The sequence below is a fragment of the Thermobia domestica genome, chromosome 14 (assembly GCF_964235325.1).
Source record: "Thermobia domestica chromosome 14, izTheDome1.hap1.1, whole genome shotgun sequence".
In the NCBI taxonomy this organism is placed as follows: Eukaryota; Metazoa; Arthropoda; class Insecta; order Zygentoma; family Lepismatidae; genus Thermobia; species Thermobia domestica.
Genome location: NC_137467.1, coordinates 64,397,237 through 64,414,015, shown reverse-complemented (window position 1 = coordinate 64,414,015; position 16,779 = coordinate 64,397,237). Strand labels below are relative to the sequence as shown.

General features: G+C 38.3%; 2 protein-coding genes across 5 annotated transcripts in view; one reads left to right on the top strand and one right to left on the bottom strand.

Moving 5' to 3' along the window:
* LOC145669707 (uncharacterized) overlaps positions 1–16,779 on the bottom strand; it is a 925,722-nt gene that overhangs the window by 165,594 nt on the left and 743,349 nt on the right. The gene's annotated exons all lie outside the window — the stretch shown is intronic.
* On the top strand, positions 7,374–16,712 carry LOC145670625 (uncharacterized). Its single transcript, XM_081739417.1, has 3 exons — positions 7,374–7,717; positions 14,293–14,591; positions 16,674–16,712. The coding sequence occupies exons 1-3, from the start codon at positions 7,522–7,524 to the stop codon at positions 16,710–16,712; spliced, it is 534 nt and encodes a 177-aa protein (XP_081595543.1). The 5' UTR covers positions 7,374–7,521.

The window sequence follows — 16,779 nt, the reverse complement described above, 5'->3', positions numbered from 1 at the left end:
ATAGGTCCAACAGTGGACGCAATATGGATGATCCATAGAAGTCCACATAAGTCCATGGACGTCTGTGGATATTTTTGGACATTTTATGATAAACACCTTTATTTTAGTATGTCCATAACACGTCCACTTTTGAACGTATGAGGACGTAGGTTGTTAACGTACAAAATTGGACTACTATGGACGTGTCTTTATGGACATCAAATGTACGTCCAAGAGTGGACCTAGAATGGAGAACCCTCATGGATCTCCTTTGGAGTTAGTAAGTTAAGGTACTGGTCTGGACGTTTCCTGAACCTCCACTCTTGGACGTTTAATGGATGTCCATAAAGACATGTCCATAGTACATGCACTTTGGACTTATTTACACATTTGCCAATAAACGGACCAATTCGAACGTCCACAGGACGTACACAAGTGGTTGTACATTGGACATCCGTAAGAGGATATCAATAGTACGTCCGTCATGGACCTACGTACGCATTCGTTAATAATTTAACCAATTTGAACTTCCACAGGACGTACACAAGTGGTCGTACATTGGACATCCGTAAGAGGATATCAATAGTACGTCCGTCATGGACCTACTTACGCATTAGTCAATAACGGACCAATTCGAACTTCCACAGGACGTACACAAATGGTTGTACATTGGACATCCGTAAGAGAATATCAATAGTACGTCCGTCATGGACCTACGTACGCATTCGTTAATAATTTAACCAATTTGAACTTCCACAGGACGTACACAAGTGGTCGTACATTGGACATCCGTAAAAGGATATCAATAGTACGTCCGTCATGGACCTACTTACGCATTAGTCAATAACGGACCAATTCGAACGTCTACAGGACGTACACAAGTGGTCGTACATTGGACATCCGTAAGAGGATATCAATAGTACGTCCATCATGGACCTACTTACGCATTCGTCAATAATTGAACCAATTTGAACGTCCACTGGACTACACAAATGGTTGTACACTGTACATCAGTTAGAGAATATTAATAGTGCCTTCGTCATGGACATATTTGCATATTTGTCAATGATCGGACCAATTCGGATTTTCACTGGACGTACACAAATCGTCGTACACTGTACATCAGTAAGAGATATCATGGTCATAGTGTCCAAAACTAAGTTACTTCAAATAAGCACTGCCCCGTCCATCTCAGGTGCGCAATTACTATTGTAGAGTTCTCCAAAATATGTATGTTTATGGTACTATAGCAACGCTGAATCATAATAGTGTGATATTACCTCTCGCTTGACATGTATATTTGAAATATATAATAATCTAAGATAGTGCCATTTGAAAATATGATTTTATCTTGGGGTGGCAACACTGCTAGTCTGGTAGGATGGCGGTGTATGTCCAACTACTTTTGCTTTTTGATATTTGCCTGTTATAAAATTTCAGCTTTTTCTGTCAATCAGTTTAGAAGTTACAATGAGAAGTCACTTCAAGTGGTTGTTTCATCCTATAATAGTAAACATGTATTATGTACTTATTTTTAAATAATACATGTATTTGTGAATATACATTTTATTCAACGTATTTACGAATATGAAGTAAGTCAAAAGTAAACAGCAATGGTTTCCACATTAAAATACATGAAAAATAATTTTGGTCAGGATTTTGACAAAAACTTTACTGTGCTGGTAAAAGAGTTGTAACACTACTATTTAGAGATGTTACTTTAGTAAAGAGACCTGGACTTTTGCAGCATTGGTGCCTTTTATTCTAGAAGCGAGGGAAAAGGAAAGGGAAGTGCCTTTTCCGCCACCTTTAACTCCCCTCTGGATTTGCCTACCCATTTAAGTTCAAGTTATTTTTTGTTTCATAATTTCGTAATTCTTTGTAAAGTATTGATTCTGGTCTCATTTAATATCTTTTGAGAATTCCAGTGGTAGCAGATGGACCAGGTCCTTATAGTAAAAGACAAAATAAATCCATAACAAATAATCCACAAAAATGATAAACGAATTAATTGCCCCCATTTGGGAACAGTGGGCTTAGCTTGTATTCATCACGACTTAAGTTTGCCAATATTGTCGATGAACTTCTGTTGTTTGGTGTTTTCTCAAGTGTGTCTTCATCCGGTGAGGGTGTCACTCAGTCGAAAAATGTAACAAGTTTTTCAGACCAGTTATCATGAGTGAGATTTTCCTTGGCTTTTACTCATTGACACGAGGCAAATACCGGGATGGTACCTATATAAGTTACAGGTCATAGGCTGCTTCCTTTAGTGTGTGAAGGCTTTAAGGCCTTAGATGCCGGTAATACCGATAAAGCTGTATAAATAAATAAATAAATAAATAAACAATGAGTATGCTCGGAAAACGCCTCCACAAATCGTACTGAAATCTTCCGATACATCAGATATGAACCCACACAGCTCACGTTGTCCAATGGACGTCTAAAAATTGTCCACAGATGGCCATGGACTTATATGGACTTTTATGGATCCACCATATTAAGCAAAATGTTTCTATCATTTGCGTAGACCTCCAGGCTTCGCGAATCTTCACAGCCACGCCTTCAAAAAATACGAATGTGAAAAATGAAGTTCTCGTATATTTAAAATTCATAGGGGCAAACAAAAGGGAAAAAATAAAAAAGAAATAGAGAAAAAAATGAAATGAAATCTTTGAGTTTTACGTCCCACGGTTATTCCGATTAGGCTAAAGGATACGGTGATGATGAGTAATGAATGAAATTGTGGAATGAAGAAAGTGGGAGGAAACGGGAGAACCCCGAGAAAACCCACGCACACGGTGTTTGTCCACCACAAAGTTCACTTGGCGGGGACTGGGATCGAACCCGGGACCCCAAGCACCAGAGGTCAACGCTCTACCACTAAACCACCGCGGCCCCAAGAGAAAAAGAGATCTGAAAGGATGCGAAGTTCTATTGAAATTCGAAAATCGAAATATTAATTTTGGGTCTTTAACAACTTGCCTTCAGTAGCATTAAATCTGTCGATATCATTCTCTAATTTCCAGATTTCAGTATTAGCATCGTTTTAGATTTCTAATCTTTTTCTAGAAGATCGAAGTGATAACGAAAACTTGGCTCTATTTTTACATTTATATTATAAATTCACATCTAGTTTAAACCTTTGCGTTATATTATTTTTAAGAGTTGAAAATTTCCGTGTCAATATTCAAAAACGATGCTACATTCTAGCCGCAGGTATTGCCAACATAAGAGCGGAATATATTCGTTTGGGGGCCGGATCTGGCCCTCGAGCCGATATTTGTATGGCTATCACTGAGTCACAGCAAGGTAAGTGAAGCAAAAGATTTGATAACCAATTTTAATCCTGAACGTCAATTAGAATTCTTGACGGTATCTTTTTTCCTCATCTTTTCGTTTCTTTTGCTTTAATATTCGAACTAATTTCAATAATCATTTAGTAATTTATTTACGTTAGAGTATTGGCAGTGTTGATTTTGAGCTGGCAGCAGTGATGCGATGACAGTTGCAAGTTGTTTGTGCAAGTGTTATGATGATGTGTAAGGAAACAACTGTAATGAAACGTAAGTAGAAAGTTTTAATGAAGAAATTATATAACCTATTTAGGTGAAATACTTATGCCGAATAAGAGTGTGGTGCGAGTTTTTTTGTACTTTTCATTGTGTAGTGCTTCTACAGTTGGGAATTATACTACTGGAAGAATTGTAATTAAAACATTTCCGCAGAAGCACTCATAAAATGCCGAAGGTTAATTTCAACAATCAGTTAGTGATATAATTATACTGGCAGTATTTACATTACTTTTTGAGCTGACTGGGTTTCTAAAACGTGATTTATATAAAAAGTTTAATCTTAAACTGCAAGCAGTGTTGCCACAGTCCTATCTCTGGAGTGGGCTGAAAAATAGTACCAAATTGAAACAAAAAGGGCTGAATTCATTATTTTATACCAGTGACCCTATACAGGGGCGGATCCAGGATCGACTTCTGGAGGGCGGAGGGTTATACTGCTACTTTTAAGGGCTCCAAACTTTGGGATGGGTTTTATTTATATATATATATATAAAATAAGAAAATTTCCTCTTCTGGGGGGCGATCCCCCCTGGATCCGTCCCTGACCCTATAACACGAAACTAAAAGAGGTGAAGATCTAGAACACTCCCACCCCCCTCTTCCAACAGAGCAAATGAAGAAAGTGTTCTTTTTAAAATGACTTTTTAAAAACATCTAAATAGCAGGAACCCGAACAACCTTGGAAGTAGATGAAACTTTTCTCGCACATAGGAAGTATAACAGAAGCCGCAAATTAAAAGGGAAAACAGTTATCATCTTCGGCACGTATTGTAACGAAACCAAACGCTCCTCTATTTCAAAGTGACCAATAAACCAAAAAAGTATTATGGCCATATATGAAAAATATAAAACTAGGAACAAATCAATCATCTCCGAGTTCGTGTGTAAACAGTACGTTATAATAAAATATTAAAATATAAATTACACTGGTCTGCAAAATGAAACTTTTTTCGCTCCTACGAACGAAAATAGGTGATTCCTATAGGTTTCGAGCTCCTGAGTTCGAATCCATAAACCGTTTTCCTCCAGGACGTACAGTTTTCAGGGAGGAGGGGATTTCAATATCCGCCCAAAGATTCTATTCTCTATCCATAATAATTTGCACGTTATAGTTTAAATATCAATATAAATTATGCAGATAAAATTGCATAAAATGTTAAAGTTTAACACTTACGTGTCACTTGGTTTTCCTACTCCTCTTGTAATTACTACAGAGTGTCTCGCGTGTCACATTCTAACAGAAGTCTGCGAACATATTCACACTCCATTTACCACTGTAGCGCCTCTCCATGGTAGCTATTTGCTGGTGAAACCTTTCCCCGTGCTCCGTCAGAGACCTCCCCCAAGCTGTACATTTCGGGGAAGAAGTTCAGGTGGCAATGCAGGAAGTGTAACTTTAGGGACATATTACATCCCATGTTACGAAATGAAGTAATTAACCTGCCTATAATGTCTTTGTAATCAAGTGACTTATGATTCCCTAGAAAGTTACTGCACACTTATCGAAAGGTCTCCCAAGCCTCACTTTCCACTTCATTAAGCTTAGAAGAAAATGTAGTATCCTTAAAAACGTCTCTGATTTGAGGTCCTGTAAAAACACCTTCTTTCACCTTGGCCTCGCTGAGTCTTGGGAATTGTTTTCTGAGATGATTAAATGCTTCACCATCCCGGTTCAGGGCCTTGACGAAGACTTTCATGAGCCCTAATTTGATATGAAGGGGTGGTAAGAATATTTTCTCCGGATCCACAAGACGTTCATTAGCCACGTTCATCTCCCCTGGAACCAGTTGCTTCCTTCGCGGCCATTTTGTGATGGTGCACTGATCTTTGGCTCGACTACCCCAATGACACAAGAAGCAGCAGTGCTTTGTGTAACCTCCTTGTAAGCCGGTGAGGATGGCAATAACCTTAAGGTCAGCGCATACAGACCACTGGAACTGTTCGTACTTTATTTTCTGCAATAGGTTTCGCATGTTCTCGTATGTTTCTTTCATATGTACAGCATGAGCAATCGGGATGGCTGGCTTTTCATTGCCATTGTGCAGTTACACTGCCTTGAGACTTATCCTAGAGGAATCTACTAATAGCCTCCAATCTTCAGTGTTGTAGTTCAACTTCAGTTGTCCCATAAGCGATGGAATGGATGCAATACACCAAATCATCATCCTTTGTAAAATTAGGAACTAGGCTCACGTCCCTTTTCCTATACATTGATATATTCACATCTTGGTTAAGTAGATTCCATTGTTGAAGTCGTGGTGTAAGCAACAGGGCCTTAGACTTGGGAAGGTTTAAGTCTCTATCAGATCATTCAGCTCTTCCTGATTTATTACATGTGGTTCATTAGTGGCAGGCACTGAAGCGTAATTGGGATCTGACTGTGTACTCGAAGATTGTGATACATCCTCACAAGCAGCAGGTTCTTCATCGGATGAAAAACTGCACAGTGTGTGTCAGTCTGGTGGTACGGGTACAGGCAAATATCATGTTTCACAGGTCTCCTCGCGGAATCCAAGTTAGGATACTGTATTTTATGTTTCATGTTTTTTGAGAAACCTTTTATATTAGTCAGGCAGAAGTAACAGTCTGAAACATGATCACGGGACTCGCACCAAACCATAGGTACGGCGAACGGCATCGATTTATGTGTACCTTTCAACCATCGTGTGAGAGTACCCGCACACGAGTTACAACTTTGTTTCGGAGCCCAAACGCGATCCTAGTCGCCGATTTTACACCCGAAGTACAGATGGTAGGCTGTCTTCAGGAACGGTGACAATGGCCTACTTTGTCCCTTGAAAATCACTTCCCCACATATGTAGCAGAATGAATATGTCGAATTGTTGCAAGTTCTCGGCATGTTCGTTTAGCACAAACGTCAATATTTCACGCAGAAATATTTTTCAACTACGGTATGCACAGACACAGCGTAACACCAACTTCTAACACGAAGATCAACTCGAAACTGAAATATTTGTTTCACGTGGCAACGTGGTGTATGTCTTGGCGCCTTTTTAACAATCTGTCTGTCGTCTAGACAAAAGGGAGCCGAAGAATGATCGCAAGTTGATTACGAAACCTTTCTCCGTCAATAACGCCTAGGTTTTAGTGTATGCAGTGTGGAACGACAACAAATCTTTGCAACCCAAGGTGAGGATGTACGTTTCCGGGGGGTCGTGAGCTAGAGAAAAGAATGTTCCTGGGATATAGCCTAGTAACAGTTCTTGGATTAAGATAAAAGTTCAGAATTATGCACTCCAAACACGGAAAACACAAATACGAAAAATACGATTTTTCTGTCAATTATGGAAACAGCACCCCGCAAAAAAAAAAAAAAAAAAAAAAAAAAAAAAAAAAAAAAAAACCGTCCTGAAACTTTCTTGACGAGATATTCGTAATCAGCGTCTCGAAATCTATCCGGTACACCCTTTCACCCTCGTGGGAGGATTTTCATGCCGACCAGTGTTATTGCACCTTATTCTCGCTTATTTCCTGACCAAAGAAGGATAATAGACTGTGAGAATATAAGGTAAGTTAACTGACATTTGTAAAAACTGTAAAACCGGTCCAGGCTCCTAGAACCTTCCATGAAAGACATCAAAAGAAAGAGATGTAGGGAAAGTCTTACTGACATTTTTGAAAATGTGACATGTATTTGTTAAATGGTGCTGAGTTAGGTAGAATTGTACCAACTTTTTCACAAAAGGGACTGAAAATGCCAGCGTGGTACCAACGGGCCGAAGAATAACAGAAAGGGCTAAATTTGGTACAATTGTACCAAGTGTGGCAACAGTGACTGCAAGGGCGTTGTGAAGTTTTGTGTTTTGTGCCATATTAAAATAGTTAATATTCTGGCACAAAATTTTTATTATAAAGTGACTGCAGCATTCAGTGTAGTGCATTAATATTTCTGTGTTGCTTTGTGTTTTGTGTCATATTACAAATTGTGGCACAAAATTGTAATTATAAAATGACATCCGTCTTTAGTGTAGTTTTATTTATTGAAACCAATGAAGTGGAAGTCGTACCGACGATATGGATAACACACGACAAATGTGCGTGGCCCAAATGGAAAAACATTGAAAGGATTGTGCGAGCCGTTCAACACCAAACACCGCCAAGTGAAGAATGGGATAGCTTCACTATGCGGATCCTCGCATCGTATGGTAAGTGCTATATGCCCTTATACTTTATTTGTTCAATGTATCCTCATATTCAAAGCATTAAATCAGTTATAATATTCGGAAATAGCAGACAGCTCGCTCATTCCTTCTACAATGTTATGCGTATCCCAAAAGCACTTTCTGTTTTTCTGAAATAGGGACCGTGATGGCTCAGTGATAGATACTTTGGGAATATATATAAACTCAGATATAATTGAGGTAGAATGGCATTTTTAAGAATTGGTTACATTACTTTTAGATACAGTACATTCAACGTTGTTTGATTTCTGCAAAGTCATGTAAAACGTGATTTTAATACATATTGAGGATAGGGGGCTGTTGAGAGAAGTCATTGCGGTAAAGTAATTTTCTAATTGTTGTGTACGATAATTAGTACATCAAGAGAGATTTTCTACTTTCTTTTTGAAATGTAAGGAATTCCTGGGGAAGGTTCTAGAACACAGGTCCCCCCATATAAGTTAGTAGCAGGTTGGCTCCTTTCTGTATCAAAATTTAATGTTTAATTCACATATTATTGCCGAGCGAGCGTTAGCGAGTGAAGGCGGGTTAGAGCCCCACAGGGTGTTTTCTGTCTTTATTAGATAAATGGGAGGGGGGTACAGGAATTTCTGTTTACTTTTAATGGTGTTTGACTTTCCTCATGAGCCGCCTCTGCTATTGTACCATATTTATGGTTCTAAATTTGGTAGTAAGTCCCAAAGTTGGTCGTTCTTTCTATCAAGATTTCGGAAAATTACCGGGAAGAGATTGATAATTTGTTCGTTGGTCTGCTTGACAGTATGTATAACGAGAGCGAAACATATTTATTTTTTTATATATAAGCGTATATAATCATTAAACTATTAGGCAAATGAAGGAAACTATTCGGTGGAAGGTCACCGCATAGTGGGATTGTGGGAAAATAACGGGCATTTGTATTCTGAACATGGCTGCAGGTGTTGAGACACTCCATCCAGTTGGTATCCGTACGCAGAGCGAGAACTTACACTCTGTCAATGTTAAGCAAAATGGGTCCAAATTTCCTGAACCCTAAACTAACCAGACCCTACCCTACTTTACTTTGGTCTATACATACCTTATTCTACTCTACCCTACACTACTCTGTAATACCCTTTTAGAGTAATCCTAAAGATTGATCTTTAAATTTTCGTACCTGTACGCTTTCTGTCAAAAAACAAGCGGACGACCAACTTCGGAATAAATGCCCTAAATTTAACCATTTTAATAGAACAGGGCCATGCCGAGTACTATCAAAATGTTATGTTATGTTTGGTTTGATTATGGAAGTTTAGCTCGCGTTTCAGTGTTGAAGCTGTATGGAACGTTTGACCTACAGTGAAGATAGAATCCGAACCACTGTAATCGTTCAAATTTTGTCAGGTGCTTTCACGGGGAATCGAACTCTACAACTCTGTGTACCAAAAGGTGCGCGTGCTAGCCATAGACCTGCGGGTAGTTCTCTATTAGTATTATGAGGAACAAGGGCACTTACGGTGAAATTGGGTGGTTTTAAAAAATGCTTGGAGTGAGCTCCTTACACTGACTGTTGAGTTTGGTTAACAATGTCATTACTAGTGCTGTCGAAATCGGTTTTTGAAAAAACCGAAAACCGGTTTTTGAAAAAAGTGAAATTTCATAAAACCGAAATGTCGGTTTTGAAAACCGCATTTGCGGTTTCGGTTTTGAAAACAGCATTTGCGGTTTCGATTTTGAAAACTGCTTTTGCGGTTTCGGTTTCGAAAACCGCATTTGCGGTTTCGGTTTTGAAAACCGCTTTTGCGGTTTCGGTTTTGAAAACCGCAAATGTCACAAACAATCTACAGCACTAATATCAAGTAACGACGAGAAAACAGCAAAGAATATTTCCCTACACCGGCTCACAGTTGCCAAATGGAGGGAAATTTCCCTCGGCGGCGTAGGGAAAAAATGATCAAAATTTGTTGAAGGAAAAGAAGGTATTTTTTCTTAAAATGTCCTAAAGTGTAGGGAAATTCTATACTTTTACAATTGGCAGAATAAAAAAAAAGTTGCAATTTCTCAAAGAGGCACGCTATCGTTATTGGGAAGTAAAAAGATACAGAATACAATATGATCGGTGTTTCCGTCTAGTATAAACTATTGCAGGTGTCTGGGACTTGCGATAAGAAGCCAGGCGACACATGCAAAACCACAACATTCACATTTATCGGAGTGGCAACAAATCAACAATAAAATTGTGTATTGCGATAGAGATTTTCTTTCTTTCTTTTTTCTTTCTTTATATTAAGAAAGGGAGGTGGTGCCTTTTTGTTATCAAAAGTAAGAGTGGCAGTACTATTTTTAAAAATATGGGGAAAGAGTAATAATAATACAAAAGATGTCAGTCTAAGTGGATGATATTTCAAATTGAATTTCATGAGTTGCATGTGTAGTGATTTTAAATAGGGATATACCTTATTTCTATTGAGCTTAGTGTTGGCTTATTACCCTATTTTAGCGGGTACTACCCGATTTTCAGGTTATATATTCGTCCCCCGCTTAAACATATCTTAATCACGAAAAACCACCCACTTTTTGGGATTGGAGAAAAATCTAAGAGGACTTAGTTGATAAAGTGTTGGTATGGTATATTCAACGTAAACCACTACACCTTTGACAATCTCAATCGCGATTGAGTTAAATTTGGACTCGCGCTCAGGCTCAGGCTCTGAGCTGTCTGAGCAGTGCGCGTGTGCAGAAACATTTGCGAATAAAAGATCTGCTCTAATGCACAATGGTTTTCTTTGTATAGTTCATGTGTTTTCTATGTAATGTATTGGAGGTTCTATACGAATGAATATTCGTTTGTAGATGTTGTAACAAACATACTTGAATTATTAATGCTTTCACAAGCTACAAGAATGCCGAACGACAATTTCAAGTGCAACTTTAAAGACTCTTATAGAAGCAAATTTACGTTTCTTAACCAGGGCAGAACTCAGTTTGAAGCAAAATGTATACTCTGGAAAACTGTTTCGTTTGAAAAGTAGGATGCAGAGAAGCATATTGGACCTCCCCTGATTTTTATATATTTTGTAAACTAGATCACGAGGAACACGAATCTGAAGGCGTTTTGACATTCCGACCTCAGGAACTCGAGATATTAAAACTTAAAGTTTAATATAGACGCTATATGAAAAAAACACAATATTCTCTATATATTATGTCCTGTGAGATATATAAAGGTAACCAAGAAAGTTCTGTCGCTTTTTGTGGAGTTCTGTGTAAAATTGACCCTCATACCGTGAGTTGAATGCGAATGGAGATAAGGCGAAGGTCAGTTGTTAGTGTGGGTTTATCCGACATTCTACCTGGTTGTGGCAGTTCAGTTACAACGTAAATGTATGTAAGGACGGAGTGAATATGGAACCTCCACAGAGCGTCATAGGGGCGTGTATGCTGTACGAGTTCCAACTTGGATCAAACGCCACTGTAGCGGGGCGGAAGATACCTCAGGCCTTTGGTGAGGGTGTCGTGATTACGCAGACAGTGCAAGGGTGGTTTAGCAAGTTTAAGAACGGTGACGAAACACTCACGAAAGACGCACCACACGTGCCGGAAGACCAACATGTACAAAATGAGGATCTTCAGGTAGCAATTGAACCGAACAGACATGTGAGGAACTGGTGCTAACATTCAATGTTAGTCGAGAAACCATTCGCCAGCACCTCCATTAATTTGGGAAGCACTACAAGTTGGGTCTATGTGTCCCAGATGATTTGTTTCCGGGCCAGAAGGCTACGCGTGCAGACACTTGTGATTCTTTGCTGTCTCGTCTGAGGAAGGAGCCATTTCTGGACAGGATGTTGACATGTGATGAGAACTGGGTCCTGTACGAAGCTCCACGGCGCCGTCTTCATTGGTTAAAATTCCATGAACCGGTTCCAAAACAGCTGAAATCAGTAATGCAGCAGAAATTCCTCCTGTGTGTTTGGTGGACTGCTCACGACATCGTGCATCGGGAACTGCTACCGGGTGGTCAGAGAAGAACATCAATGCAACTGTCTACTGTCAGCAGCTGAGCCGTGTTCAAGAAAAACTCAAAACCCTGGAGCCAACACTTCTCAATCGCTAAGGGGTTCCCCATTACGGGACAACGCTATGCCCCACATAGCTAGAATGATCCGGGACACCATCCTACACCTTGGATGGGAAACATTATTGCATTCGCCATACTGTCCGGACTTTATACCGTCCGGTTATCACCTGTTCCTTTCCTTGGACACTCACTTTAGAGGACTCCAGTTCAACTCCTTAGTAGAGGTGCTAAATGCACTTGATATCTTCTTCGCTTCACGGCAAACCAAGTTCTACCGCGAAGGAATCCATGCCCATCCCGAACGTTGACAGAAGGTCATTGATACTGATGGGTACTATTTTTGATCTTCCAGGTACGTCTTAGGTGACATATCGATGCTCTAAGTGATAGGTCAAAAAGCGACAGAACTTTCTTCGTTACTTTTATACATATTACATAAAACTACTGTATAAGTTCTAGTATCTTGAGATCGGGAAATCGGAATGTCAAAATTCGTTCAGATAATTGCTAATTTTGGTCCAGTTTACAAAATATATAAAAATCAAATAGTGTCCTTTTTGCTTCCTGGTTACTTTATGTTCGAATATCTCGAGTTCCGAAGTTCGGAATGTCAAAATTCCTTCAGATTCGTGTTTCTCGTGGTTTAGTTTACAAAATATATAAAAATCAGTTGGGGTCTAGTTTGCTTCCGTTTTTACTTGATGTTCGAATATCTCGAGTTCCGAAATTCGGAATGTCAAAATTCCTTCAGATACGTGTTCCTTGTGGTCTACTTTACAAAATATATAAAAATCAGGTGGGGTCCAGTTTGCTTCCATGGTCAATTTATGTTCGAATATCTCGAGTTCTGACATTCGAAATGTCAAAATTCCTTCAGATTCGTATTCCTGGTGGTCTAATTTACAACATATATGAAAATGAGGTGGGGTCCAGTTTGCTTGCCTGCAGCCGAGAAGTACATTGAAAGTGTCTTCAAAGAAATAACTAAAAAAAGCCAAGGATCGAACGTCAGTATTTGTCACCCTAATTTAGCTGTGACTTGTAACAACCATCGAACTATCCCTTTCGCACTGTGTTGCACATATTACCATAATAGTCTTGGAGCAAATAAAAAAAGTTAAAACACACATATACATCAATACATTTGTCTCGATCGATTGATGCTTTCACAATTGTTAAAAGGTGTATTTAAAAACAGCAAACATTGTTTCTGCTTTGAAAAGGACAATCCTTATAAAACCGCAAACACGGTCTCGGGCGGCTTTCGCTTTCGAAAAGAGTTTTTGCGGTTTCAGTTTGGAAAACCGCATTTGCGGTTTCGGTTTTGAAAACCGCATTTGCGGTTTCGGTTTTGAAAACCGCATTTGCGGTTTCGGTTTTGAAAGCCGCATTTGCGATTTCGGTTTTGAAAACCGCATTTGCGGTTTTCGGTTTTCAGAAAATCGGTTTTCTCAAAAACCGAAAACCGCAAATGTCACAAAAATTCAACAGCACTAGTCATTACCAGAAGTAAATAGCGTTTATGACGTTCAGCTACCAAGATAAGTCACAATACACTAGGTGTTAGGAGTTATAGCATTCAGGATCAAAGTACTTGTGACTATCATGGCGAGAACTGTTCACAATGGTGTGTTCAAGGAATTAAGCTTACCCAACCTCTCACTAGTCTATATAATATGTTCACGTGCTAATCTTATGGGGATCTAATGGTATTAACAAGTAAGTTTCGTTTCAAGATGCGAAACTAGGGAAGACTTTCAAACTATGCGGATTCAATATTAAACCTAAAATAGTACACACACGACGTTCAGCACTATAGAGGGATTGAATCTATACTTCGGGCTCTGAATTCATATGAAAAACATTTACTCTTTGTCAGTTACAATTATGAGGTTTCGAAACTGAAACCACAATAAGTACTAGTTTCTACATCTTCCTGTTTCAGTGGAAATAAAAGGATTTTGATACTGTATGGATACCACTACTAAAATTAGAAGTTAAGAGAGTATGGCTTTATGGTTTTAGGTTTTTGTAAAAATATATGAATCAGTGTGTTTCTTTTCCTTGAGTCACTGAATCGGATTTCGAAAACCGCTTCTTGGCCTGTATTACTGTTTTTTTTATTTATGGCGATTAATGTTTAAAACCCTAAACGGATGATTTATGAAACTTCCGGTTTGAGTAGATGCTTATCAGAGGAAAGTGATCTATTCTTCTAATAATGGTAATGATTAGAAGTTTAGTTTGATTTCTAATAATGGCACGGAATAGCGAGATACTAATTTTTCATGTAAAGTCAGAGCACGAAGAACAGGTTCCATCTCTGACCTTATTGGAACATAAAGTTGTATATATACTACTTCTGGCTCTGCATAGTTTAGGGGTTTACCTGTAGTTTTACACTGTGAAATAAAGCTCAGTTATTTACTTCTACTTATTAATATTTCTTCACATGGTAGCTGCAAAAAGTGTTATTAATTTAAGGATTTATTTTAAACAGATAGTTATGATAAAGCTCGACGAAACCTAAAGAGAGCTGAGGAAACATCAGACCTAAATACAGAGGAAGAGGTGGATCAACGAAAAACACGGAAACGAAAAGAAAGATGCACCTCATTTTATTCAGACAGTTCGGAGTCGGATTGTAATCCGGGAATAGAAGACATAGCGGATATTCCAGTTCCACCACAAGTCGTGTTGCTAAAAGAGACTCCGGCTTCAACAGCAACTGTAGTTGAGAGTTGTAGTAGTCAAACAACACCAGAATCCTCAAAGAAGGCAACTTCAGATTGTAGTGACGTAGGTTCGTATCGATATATGCTTACTGTAATATTTACATGTATGCATGTTATTTGAATACGAGGGAATATATAGGTATCGGTTAAATAGTAGGACACAAAGAATATGCAAGCTGGATGCTGTTCTTTTCTGAGATTTGAAATCTCTTCTTAAATTTAAATGTCGCCAATAGCTGATTTTTTTTTAAATTTTAGTGTTGAGTTGATTTTGAGTTTAACGTCCCGTTCAGCAGCGAGACTATATGAGACGTGGACCTACTGATTAACGTGGAATCCGAACCACATGAGCTCCCGCCGGGAATCGAACCCAAAGGCGCGTACGCTAACCGCTTAGCCACGAGGGAGCTCAATTTTAGTGTTGTATAATGGGACATCTATATACATGTATTAATGTTCATGATGGTTTGTTAGGTAGGTTTTGCAAATTTTAATTAACGTTTAAATGTTTGCGCTATTAAATATTTAATAGGGAGTCCCAATATTATAAAAAGTGTCGCGGTGGCTCAGTGGTAGAGCGTTCACCTCTGTTGCATGAGGTCCCTGGTTCAAACTCTGTTCCCGCCAAGTGAATTTTGTGGTGGACAAAGACCATGTGCGTGGGTTTTCTCGGGGTTCTCCCGTTTCCTCCTACTTTCTTCATTCCACCATTTCTCATAATCATCGTCTCCTTTAGCCTAACCGGCATAACCGTGGGACGTAAAACTCAAAGATTTCATTTCATTTTTCGAAGATTAATAAAGCAAGTATGCATTATTTCCTCTTTTTCTGTAGCATACATCGTAAATCCCTAATTTTATATTAATAGCAGAGTGACTGTACTGCTAATTTTTTCCGCCTTTTTTTTAGTGAGAAACAAAGTTAGTCGAGTTAAGAAAAATATGAGTGATAGAAACATTGGAATCAGTGTATAATTTAGCATTCATACCCACATAAGTACCTGGGCCCCACTAATGGAATTATAAAGATCAAAGGTTCAGATGTATGTGGGTTACTGTACAAGTACTTTGTAAATGTAGATTCAGAATATGGCTGCCACTTGTAGGAGAATTTACGGATTTGTTAATTCAGAAAGAAAGATTAATGTATAATAAACTTAATATGAAAGAGACCAACATCAAAATCTCATTAATGTAGATAAAGCACTTCAAAGTTTGTGTTTCAACCGTGATCAGGAATGACAAATCACGATCTTTTAAATAATTTGTGTTGATGTTTTCAGTTAAATCGACTTTTTTAAAATTTAAATCACTTTTACCTGATATTTTTAGAAAACAGAATAAAATGTAAATAATGCTTCTTTTCTTATATGATAAAGTACTGGGTTTCGGTGTTTTTTTTTTAAATGATGACAGAATAAAAGATAAAACATTAGTTCCTATTAGTTGCATGGTGCGGAATCATAAAATCGATGTCGAGGATGGGGGAGGGGAGACTGTAGAACTGAAAAAAGAAAGAAAGAAAGGAAAATAAAAGATGCTCTTCGCGCTTTTGCACTGCAATGTTCCGATATAGAAAGTTCACGCATTTTGGCATTCATAAGTATTAAACTATGCAATATTAGGGATTTATACCGCTGACCGTTAGTTCAACTATTAATTAGATAAGAAATGCACGTTAATTACATATTAATTACTGTAATTATTTTGCAATCTTCTGACATTACTTAACTTTATTCTCCACCTCCTAGCACGCTTTTAGTGGGGAGATTTTCTTCAAAAACTATTTAGTGGGGAAATTCCCCCTTCCGTAGGATTTCGCTCCCTGATTTGTTGTTTAAGCGACATATGCTTGACGAAATCATTAAAAAAAAACATGCAATTTAAATTGCGATTTAAATCAAACAACTGTGACCATGATATTCTTGTTCTACAGCCAGAACTGTAACTGAATTAAACTGAGCCTAATCTAACCCATCCAGCACACGACGTTTAGTGGACGTCTAAAGAAACTACACGACTTTCTGTTAAGACACTTAGCAGTTGCTTTATTTGTGTTTAGTTTTATACATGTGTTTCTTCAAGTTATGTTACGATACTTGGCCACTTTTTCTTATATCCATTTTTGCTTTACTCGTACTTTTCAGAGTTCAAGAAGGAAGTATTACGCCAATTGGCAATTATAAAGCCAACGGTAAATAGCAATAGGGACACTCTTGACATTCTACTAAGAAATCGAGTTAATTATGATAA